Here is an 11,720-nt window from a genome sequence, read left to right as displayed (position 1 = left end):
TTAGTTAGTTATTAGCCATCGAAGTCGTAGGTAACGGTCGACGCGGAGATAAATAATTTGTTTACTTGCAGTTAGGGGCGAGCAACAAATTATATACGCCAAGTTCATTTTCGGCAAATAAAAAGAAGCAATTGCGACTCACTTTGCGTATTGTCCTGCCAGTCCAGCCAGAATGTCTCAAGTCCCGCAAGTCCGCCATATGCAATGACCCGAATAGGTAGAACTGCGTTGCCGCCGCTTCCGAATGTCCGCAAGACCCATTAATCGCGATCGCCTGGACCATCAGTGCACTCGAGACGATCGCCCGTCGCTCGATTCGACACTCCCGACACTCGTTCACTCGAGAGATTCATATTCGGCGGATAAAAAGACGCGAGAAACACGGAGCGGTCGCGATCCGCCGTCTCCCCGATCTACGCGCTAGGCGATCCGTCGACTAATTGCGAATACGGCCGAAAGGAGAGGGTTGGGGGGGGAGGTCGGTGCGTTCGTCAAGCGCTCACGCCGCGACCGGCACCGGTTTCATAAATACGAGCGATATTACGCGAAAACAAGTAAACTCGCAATAAATTTCTCGAAAGATGAGTTACATATATATGCAGCTGGGTCGCGAAATAACGCTTTATTTAAAACGGATTAACTCACATTTTCGCATAATATTAAAACACTGCGCGTATGAATATCGTGTTACGCGAGAGCGGCATATCGACTCGCTGATATTAGCCACGAATCACACGATTTGTGTTCCTGGCGTTCCTGCTCATCGCACTCGTCGCCGCTCCGAGAAACACTGTCCGTTTACTCTGTTTACCTATTATTTCGAAGATATCGCGAACGGGACTTGCTTAAGCTACCGTTTATTGGCCGCGTAATGTCGCCCGAGGTTGTTTACGTTTTTTTAGGCTGTTCTTGAAAGAGCCTCGCCTCGCGCGACGCTCGATTCGACACTCCCGACACTCGTTTGCACGCGAAATTCACATCCGGCGGATAAAAAGACGCGAGAAACACGGAGCGGTCACGATACGCCGGCCGTCGCTCGGACCCGTGTGCTACGCGATCGGACTGAATACAGCCGTTAAAAATTAAAGTGAGAGGGGAGGGAAGATACGTTCGTCAAGCGTTCACGCTGCGAGCGGCGCGACGCCGCTTCGCGGGCCTATCAATGATCGCGCGCGACTCCCGAATTCACTTGCGTGTGAAACGGAAATTTTCCAAAATTCACTAACGACGACAGATACGTTACTCCGACGCGAAATTCACTCTCGGCGAGCGAGGAGACGCGGATCGCTTGCGAATAGCCGCAAAAGTATACTGTAAAACGTGAGCAGTAAGCTATTGACCAACCACAGTCGATTATTCTTGAATTATGAAAACTAGTCAATAGCTTACTGCTTACGTTTTACACTGTTGCGGCTATTGTAGACGAGCCATTAAAAAATCCGTTGTGTCTATGCAATAAATCAATTAAATCGCTCGCGTCGCTCGATTCCAACACTTCCGGCTTCTTCGTCTTCTTCTCCCTATATACATATAATAGCACTCGTTTTCAAGACGAAGACGATACCGGCCAGAACACTTTCGGCACTTATTCGCACACAAGCACAAGACTCACGATCGAGGGTGACGAGGGTTTAGAGAACGCGAAAAACGCGGAGCGGACTGAATACACCGACACAGCCCCGAATTCGCAATTCACACTAATACTGACCGCGACTATATGGCAATGGGAAAAATTCGGTGAGTGGGGGAGTAGTGGAGTGGGGAGAGTACGCCGCGGTCGCCGCGTCGAGCGTCGCGCGAGGCAAGGCTCTTCCAAGAAAAGCCTAAAAAAATGTAAACAACCTCGGGCGACATTACGCAGCCAATAAACGGTAGCAGATGGTAGCACTGGTAGCAGAGCGAGTGGAAAATGCGAAAGTTTTAATCGCGGAGCGATACACGCGAATATAATTCATGTAGTTAATGTTTGCAAAATTTGTCCCGGATGGTTTGTGCAAGACGCGGAATAAAAGAAATGAGAGAATCTAATATTAGGCTCACTTAAACAAAATTTATATTAAAAATTTATCGTGCGCCGTCAACTCCACGGCGCGCGTTTATCCTCTGCCTTCCGAAAGAAGACATCGCGAATTAATCTGACTGTGTATCGCGATTCGCGCACCGCGAAGGCCGATTAACGATAAATCCGAAATTGGCCGTAAACGTCCGGACGGCCGATAGCCGATAAAACATCCGCAATATCCGTTCGCGGAAAGGGCGGAACGATCATTGGGATTCATGCAACAGGCTTATTGTGTAAATCAATTTTAAATGGCGGAAACGCGATGTATAAATCGTTTGCGAAACGGTTCGGCGATTTATATGCTCGTACTTTAAATACCGTGCCTCGAAGCGGGCACACATTTATATTCGGCTATAAATTTCCGCGCGATCCACGCCGCGCCACAAATCGACGACGGATTACCGATTTAATCTGAACTCGTGACGCCGTGATCCTCGGCCTGCCGTCGAGGATCCCTCTGCAAGTAATTCTTACCATCGATCTCGCATGGATGACTGAAAAAAGATTAAAGTCACATTCGAATTTGAATAATACATTTATCGATTTATAGGTGTCTTTAAATCGTATAAATACTATAAATACATTAAATTAAAAACTAAATCGCGCCATATAAGGATTAAGGGAAAGGAATAGCGACAAAGTAGCCTTAGGCGCGTGTTTGTCGCACAAAAATCGCGGTCGGGCGCGGTACAAAGGCATAACTCGATCAGCGTTATACGGTGACTTAAATTGCCTTTACGAAACTGAATCTTAGGATCTCGTTAGGCCGAGCTATAAACGTCGATGTTCGTTTCGAGCGGCGGAGAGCCGCTGAGAGCCGCCGCGCTCGTGCTTGTATTAACAAAGTGGGTCAAATTGACATTGTGATTTCGCAAAAGGATTATTAGTTGGCCGCCGGTGATTTTAATGGCTCGAACGTAGGGTTTATGAAACCAGTCGGCGCGCCGGCCGGTTTTTCTCCGCGCTACGCGAAAGCGCGCGCGCGCCTCAAAGTGGAACGAGTTTCCACGCGGCGTGCGCGTGCAGCAACGGTAACGTTTGTCATGTAGTCATGTTTCGCGCACGGGATGGAGCCGAGGGGCGTTAACGAACGAGCCACGCGCGGAACAATGCCGCGCACGATCGACAACACGTGCCGCGTTACCTCGTGTCCTTCCGCGAGAAAGCGAAATTCCAGGTCGATGAAGACGCGTATTTGTTGTCGCACGCACCCACAGAAAAGACTTCTAGATACAATATACTTATTACTCTTCAATCTATCATAAAATAGGATCGAAATAGGGCCAATCATATTTTAGTATTGAAAGAAGAATATTTTAGTCTTAAATAGAGGAATTCTTAAATCTAGAATAAAATAATCTTGATGCTATCCCTCTAATTTTCTTAGAAAGATTTAGATAGCAATTTGTAACAATCTCATAATATTCTTGATTCAACTATAGACAGATCTGAAGGAAATCTTATTAGGCCAGTCAAATTAGACAAAAAAAAGGTTTTTGCTCGAAAGTGATGCGAACTTTTTTATTCCTTTTTAGGCGTGTTGGGGGTGTTTAGAAAAGCTTATTTTTGAGTTGTCGTATCATGAGACCCAGAGCTTTTTGAGGGGGGAAGGGGAAACCAAAATTTTCACGAATCGGAACGAGTCACCGCTCATTTTCTTCGTTTTTTCAAGCCCTACAACTTTCTCAGGAGCGAAAAAGTGCTATCTATTAATCGAAACGAGATAAATGCAAAAAACCGCGAAAATTTGATTTTTTTCTTTTTTCACAGACTAAAACTCGAAAAATATTGATAAAAAATGAATGACTAACCCCTCATTTTGTAGCTTTTTTAAAGCCCTACAATTCATCTTAAGAAGACCCTCAACCTAAAATCAATATTTTTTTAAGAATATTTTTTGTCTCGTTATTAGAAATCCTTTCTGAAAGTGCGGTTCGCAAATTCGTAAGAACGCGTCTTCTATAGAGAACATAACACTTAATTCTAATTCTTTGTAAATGAAAGCAACTTTATAAAATAAATACAAGAGATAAATAAATACAAGAGATAAATAAATATATTAAAGGTATAAAAGTGATATAAAAATCTTGTTTCTTTTTCTTAATATTTTTATACACTACTCGTAAATCTGTTTTCAACTACGCCTTTTCTCTGATTGTGTCTCATGTGTAAACTTTTTGTGTGTCGCAGGCTGGTTCTCGGTAGTCTCCAACAACAGTGGTACCGGAAATGCCAGAGTGTACAGAAGAGTCGGTGCCTTGGTGCGCGCCGGAGTACCGGCATTCCTGCTTGCGAAACCACTGCGGGCTTACACGTTGACGCACTCCAAAATGGGTAAGTAATTTTATCAACATTCTGTTTATATCATAGAATTATTGCAGTATAGGTATGTTAAACTTTAACGTCGCGATGACATAAATTTTTTATCAAATCTCAAAGATGTGAAATGCTTCTTTGATTTAACAATAATTTACAATTTATTTTGATCATTTACATAATTCTTTCTTCGCGTACGCGTTCTGACTTAACCGGAAATTACCCACGTATCTCGCGTCACATCTGGCGCCCGTTTATTGTCCTGACCAACCCAAGTCCGCATTTTCCACGGGCCAACTGATCGCGGCTGCGGTTATCACCCGCTGCGATCTGCCTGTGGAAATGCGGCCCGCTACAAGTTGCACGCCGTGCATTCGCGTAACCAGCTCGTTAACAATGTAGATACTTTCCCGAGACACGAGAAATTTCCTTTGTAATTCTTTGGGAAAGTAGCATTCGGAGATGGCAATTGTGCATAGAATAGGTGAACGGTAAAGTCCAATTCATATTTTTCACTTGCTTAACGGTAACGCAAGGCTGTTGGTTTCGTTTTTCTTCATATCATTATTTAGACGTAAATAAGTCTCACAATTTCACGATACGCGTGTTGCACGCAGGCGTGTAGATCTCGCCTCGCGAATTATTTTCTCGATCTGCAGCGACTGGCCGTGACACGAATGTCAATGTGTCCGTAATGTGTGGCTTTCGCGGCGTACACGTTCGTGCGTTTAAACGCGTACGCGAGGCGACGCTTACGCGCGCCGCGACAAACGCGTAACGTAATAGGCACGCGGCTCGGTGAAAGCCGTCCTCACGGACGCGCGTGCATAAGCGGCCGCGAACGCATATGCACAAGTACGGCTCGCGGCGCAAGCATTATGCCATTACACACGCCGCCGTAACGATTATGGTCACGGCGGAAAAGGAGGATTCTTGCGCGAACGCATCCCTCTCGACTCCTCCTTTCGACAAGATCCGAATAGGTCCCGTAAGTTTGCGGCGCGCGGCGTCGCGTCGACTCGCGTCGGTGTCCGTTATCCGATGTGTTTATTGTCGCTAATTGCTCGCCACCCCGCCTTTTGATTATACCTACGCATCAGCGTAACGGTACACGATCGATTCATATGGAAATTTACTGGTATGTTCCTCGAATGTCAAGATGATATCAAGCAATTGCTAGCTACTCGAGTTATTACGTTAGAAGCGCGTGGAGAATTTTTTTAAGGAGATGTGCCTTTATAAAACTATACACTGTATGAGAAAAAGATTTAAAAATAAAGTTAAAATTTCCGAAGACTATAATACTTCTGTCATGGTGGAAGTTTTAAAATCTAGCAAAATTATAGCACTTTTTAAAAATAATCTTTTATGTATTATATAATTTTAATAATATTTATTTTTAATAACCTTTTTAGAAGAAAAAATTACCTATATACATAATTCTATGATATACATATATTAGTAATTAAAACAAATTAAAAAAATTATTTTCTGATATTTTTATCTAACATTTCAATCTACCGTGTTGGATAATGTATCTGATAATCTTGTTTCTATGAATATACATATATTAACGTTAATGAGCTAATTAGACATTCGCACGTTATTCACTCATCATATGTCGAGTCTATTGTAACGGTAAGATTTATTTTCATCAGCGCCAATAAGTTATAAGCAATCAATGTAATTCTCTTTGAATCTGACGTGATAATTTATTAAACATATGCTCCAATTGCATATATTTAATTGCACATATAAGCCGTTTCTGATTTCTTAGAAAAATTAGTCAGTTAAATCTCAATTGAATTTTGCTAATATTTATATGAAAACAGTACCACACATCAAGATTTGAGTCAATTTCTGTTACAGAGAATGGAAATTTGCGTGCCCACTATACGAAGACGACGGTGCGTGCCGGCGAGGTCTTGCGGCTGACCGCCGTTTTCCAGGACACTCGTCGGGCACCGGTCGCCACCGGCGCCTCCGGAATGGTCCCGGAAGGCAAATGCTCGAGATCGTCGGAGCGGGATCAGTACGCCCAGTGCTTGGACTCTCACGGGCATGAGTTGTTCGCGCCGCTTTCGGCCAGAGGCGAGTTCTACGCGACCTGTCAGAGCGGTAGCCTCGACACCGGCAGCGACGCGGTGCTCTACAGGGTTCACCAGCTCGCCAGAAGGGATCTACCCCTGAGGGTAAATTTGATCGCAAAATCTACGAAAAAAGAAGTAGCTAAATTCAGTCGTATAAGATATGGATAACTAACATTTTTTGCAGCGAGGGCTATAATTTAGCAATGGTATAGCAAAACCTTTTGTTCTTGCTGCAAAAATATAGCTTTCGCTGTAAAAATGTTATCCATATTTTACGACTAGATTTAGCAATAGTATATAGCTACTCTTTTTTTCCGTGTCATGAGATTAATTAACCAAAACGATACGATCCGCGTGTATGATCCTCAGGTACGTCTAGTCGCTGGACCCCTGCCCGTACCGTTGCCGCGAGATTACAGCGGCCTGATGCAGTTGGAGAACGCGACCAGAGGGCCGATAGTTCTCGGGTGCGCGGTACCGCTAATGCCCGAAAGACCCTTACCCAATACCACGGTGCCGGAACTCCTGGAGCTCGTCGCGATCGGTCCAACCGCGCCTCGGGTGAAAAGAGCACGACTCGGATGCCCTTCTGAGGCGAGATTGCTTGCTTCGCCGAAAATGCAGCGATTGCTTTCAGCTTGCAGGTAAGAATCTTAACTGCGTGGAGAAAAGACATTGCTTACATAATGCGATGTATTAATTAAAGTAGACCCCGTATAACACGGAGGGATACATTCAGTGTTGTATGTGTAAATATTAAAATTTTTTGTTATATGAATCTGTGTTATATGGAGGTCTCTTGTACTTAAACTATGCAGTATTAACATAAGTTTCAAAATTAAACTTCTAATAAACGATTATTACAATTGGATAAAACATGACAGAATAAAGACAATATAAAAAGATGATTTTATACAAAGTTAATTAGTTTAAGAAAATATAATAATTCCGTAAACATTTTTTCTTAATAGTCGCTAAAGTTTATATTTCATGAAGAATTAATACAGAGTTGAGTTAATCTATAGTTAATCTAGTTTCTAGCGCTTATATTATTAATCTCAATGTAATAAAAATTTGAGGCATTTGATTTTTAACGTGATTGAGAACATTTTTTTTCATTAATCGTTTTTTTGAGTAATTTATTATATTATGTATGAGATAAGAAGATAAAATGGAAATGATCATGCGTCTTGGTACCGCTTTATAGAAGAGCCTTAGACCAGAGGGCGACCGAACCTCGAGTCGCCCCGCCGAAACCGGCGTCCAACAATAGTCAGCTGAAAGAGCTGCATTTAAAGGAGATTAAAGCGAAGCCCGAGACGAAACCAATACTGCAGAGCTTGAAAGAGGGTCTGGAGCACATCAAGAAGACGACGATCCGCGACCGGAGCAACAGTCGCAGCGCCGGCAATAATCACAGTTTCCTCGACAAGATCTCGAGGATAGCGCAGGGTGGCAAGAGCAGAAACCCGGCGAAGAAATCGGCGTCTTTCACGTTCGCCGTACGACCGGAGATCGGCATGCGATCGCCGGAGAGATATGCCAGTTTGGAATCGGAAACGAATCTGATGCAGGCATCGCATGCGTCGTCCAGGCAACAAGTGCAGCGTTCGATCTCGACGAGCGTCCTCGAGGTGCAGACCAATAGTCCGGACATGGATCCACCGTACTCCAAGGTGAGAGACAGCCTGACGCCGTTGCCTCCCACTCCGCCGCCGAAACCGGAGGAGATCTATGCCGAAATCTGCGAGCCGGGCGGCGGCGGCGGCGGCCATGGCCCATTGCGAGATTTGTCGCAGGATGAAAAATTGCCGCCGGTGGGAGGGAACGGTACCAGGGAGCGAGATCGGGGCTACGTGAAGCTCGCACCGTCCGAGATGTCGGACGTGTCGGCGAGCACCGGCGACGACGAGGAGGGCATTTACAATACTGTGTGCTGAGCGCGCGTTTTCTTCCGTCGGGATAGAACCCAACATCCGCGGGGAATCGTTTGTGATTCGTGGTAACTGACTCCCAGGGTCGACCGGAACAAATGATGTGACGTGTACGGAGTCGAAAGGTCGCGGGAACTCTTCGAGTTGCGGGTATCGATGAACGTTTACAGACGCGAGGAGTATTGGCGTTATTCGTCTCGAGAGGATCGTTTGAAGATCCTTAAAATGTTAAAATGGTCGAGCCCCCCCAGTATTGTCATAAATGTTTTTTTTTTTTAGCGAGAGATACGAGAGAACAAACATACAGTTTTTTATTAATTGAAAATTTTCTCTATTTTTATATGATTATAAGATTAAAAACTAGAGATTAAATAGCCGCCGACTGTTGATCTGCCGTTAAAAGGATAAGGCTACAAGCCGGGGGAGGGGGGGATATTGGAGATAAAAGCGATATATTGATCGCGCATCCGCGAACGAGTTGACGAGGGATTTACGGCTCGGACCACTGTCAAGGAAATTGCTACGCCGACGATTTCTTTTGCCGCGAGAGGACACGAACGCGAACGCGTTCATCACGGGGTATTGCGCGGAATGATTTACAAGGCTGTTGACCGAGGAAAATGATCCCGTAATTACGGGCCCCAGTGCATGCTGCTGCAGCGGATGTAGCGGGGCATGCCGACCGGGGATAGCACGCAGTATCGCTTCTTCGTGGCTTCCGTCATTAGAGAATCTGTCGTCTTGCGAGAGGCGTGTTAATACTAGCGGATTCTTACCGCTATTACCTCGGCCACGGCCGCTGAGCGACATTGGTGTCGGAAAAATGCGCCCGCTCAGAATTAACCCCGCTCGAGCGATATCTGTTGATCTGTTAATCTCACAGATATTGAAAACTGTGAATTTCGATGATCCTACAACAATAAACATGTGGTCAGTAATTTGATCAAATAAACCTCGAAAATCAACTCAGATATTTGCTGTTGAAAATTCTATAATGGTAAATCTAATAATATTTGATAATACAAATTTCTTATCTTTAAAAAGATTTTTTTTTGATCGACAAGAAAACACACGGAAGTGTTTCCTCTTCTGATTTTAATAAGTTTATAAGTTAAAATCTGAAAATCTCAAAATAAGGAACATATATATTTTTTTATATGTACCTCTGTGCATTTTTAAGAGGTCAAACACCTCTCTGAAATAAATCTTTTTTTTTTCTTCCCAGAGCGAATATCGTTGAAACTATGAGAAAATAATAAGATATAAGATATGAAAAATATAAAATAGAAAATTTTTTTTGAAATAAATATGTAATAGTTTTAAGAATACTTTACAATAATGTTTCCAGGTTTTTTAAGAATGTTGTAATTTTTAACATACCTCCACCATTCACTTCTTTTTTGTAAGTCATATTCTGAAATATGTACAAATTGAAAAATAAGTGGTAAGACTTTCATATGCGCATTACTTATCCTACCCGCTCGCTACATCTACACTACATTTTCTCTTCGTACTTTCTCATAATAAGAGATCATTTTATTACTATAGTTATGCAAAATATTAACTATATAACATATCAATATAAAAACAACAATAATAATATTAATATAATGAAACTTAATAGCCATCCGAATTGTAAAGAATTGAATGACAAATATATAACGTTAAAAATAAATCGCGTTTTGAAACGTGTACAGATTGTGGAAAAATAGTCAATTATAATCGTGGTGTGTATTTATTACAAAATCATCTCGTAATAAGTCACAAAGTTTTCGCTTTACTTAAAGTAAACACTTTAAATTGAGATGTGCGGTGTCACGTTCTGTCAAAAGTTAGTTCGTCCGTTTTTGGGTCAAAACATTTAAGTAATTTACCCGGGATTTGGACCAGGTTGTGGGATTAATTTAGTTCGAAGAGAAAACGAATTTGGCAAATCCTGTTGCCACACTGTTTGGCAGCGACAAGAATCAGGAAATTTCTGTTGCCACGCTATTTGGCAGCGACAGTTAAGGATTGTGGAATTAAAGGTTTTTAGTGTAAATTAGTTTAAGAAATAGAATTTAAATCACCTTTATTCAAGGAGACTTTCCTTACAATTTTGGTTTAAGATTCAAATTGCAGTTAAGATCTGTCTTAAGTCAGAATTTTTAAAGACTATTAGCAATGACAACTACTAATTCCCAACAACAACTGACTGTACGATTATTTTTCGCTCTTATTTATACTCAAGTGGCAAGACCCCCCCCCCCGCGCGAGCTTCTCACCACTTCTTTTGTCTTTATGTTTGAAGGAGGAGGAAGGTCTTATCACTAGGTGTAATTTTATCCCTTGTGAACCGCGGCCTGAGAACCGTCTCCCCATCAGAAATCGGATAATTAATCAATATCGATTCTTCGCTCTTAACATTCTTGGCTATTTTTAGATTGAATTTTGCTCGCACGTAACACCTTCCCCCTTAAGTCATACGTGGTACGTTTGTTACCGCGTATGAATTGTTAAAAGAAAAATTGAATTAAAAAAATAAAAGAAAAATTGAATAAAAGAAAAATTGAATCGAAAATTACGTTATTTATTTTAAGTAATAATAAATCATGTTTAATAAAATTTTTTTTTTAATTAGTGTGTAATATGTATTATAAATGTGTTAGCGTTAATATATATAATAAATGCATAAAATAGCTTAAAATAATACGTATAATAATAATATGTAATAGAGTAACATAATATGTAAGCTAAAACTATAATAATGCATATAATAGTGTACATATTTTTTTTTTTTTTTTTTTTTATTTATTCATTTTGAACTTCTATTTCTAAATACACGCGTGTCGCTCGAGCCATCCGGTATTTGTCTATTTGATCAAAGGATTCCATAATACATTCGTTGCACTGCCGGGCTGGTCTTAGGCCTAGGATTACATTACCGCAGTTACCGCAACAGAATCTGACCGACGAGGGGAGTTCGTACCGCGGCGAGCTGAGTGCGTGGTACCCCCTTTTCGCCTCGTATCCGTTGACTTCGGGGATGTCCTCGTCGTCCCCGACTGGCGGCAGCTGTTCTAATTGTAAGTAGCAGGGTACACACAACTTCTCTCGCGGCCAGAAGGAGTTGACCATTATCACCCCCTCCTCTCCTAAAGGCGGGTCGCGAAGACAGCAATTTTCCGAGATGATTTCCATTTGTTCTTCGGAGAGGACTCCGTCGATCGGCCAATGGCAACGGCACTCATTATTTTCCGGCGTTGGTGGTCTCATTCTTGATGTATATAAGTGTGTACTGGTGTTAATTTAACAAATTATTCTAATTTATATATATAA

General features: G+C 42.3%; 1 protein-coding gene across 1 annotated transcript; it reads left to right on the top strand.

Annotated features, from left to right (window-relative positions):
- Positions 1 to 4,252: 4,252 nt before the first annotated feature.
- LOC112468020 lies at positions 4,253 to 10,960 on the top strand (the record flags this gene model as incomplete). The annotated part of the gene is made up of 4 exons (XM_025037011.1): positions 4,253 to 4,396; positions 6,248 to 6,570; positions 6,838 to 7,112; positions 7,676 to 10,960. Coding segments are annotated over 4 exons (1,475 nt in total), but the record flags the coding sequence as incomplete, so codon positions are not given.
- Positions 10,961 to 11,720: the final 760 nt, after the last annotated feature.

The sequence above is a fragment of the Temnothorax curvispinosus genome, unplaced genomic scaffold (genome assembly GCF_003070985.1).
Source record: "Temnothorax curvispinosus isolate PA1 unplaced genomic scaffold, ASM307098v1 QBEX01018000.1, whole genome shotgun sequence".
NCBI lineage: Eukaryota > Metazoa > Arthropoda > Insecta > Hymenoptera > Formicidae > Temnothorax > Temnothorax curvispinosus.
This window is presented reverse-complemented; position numbering and strand designations above follow the sequence as displayed.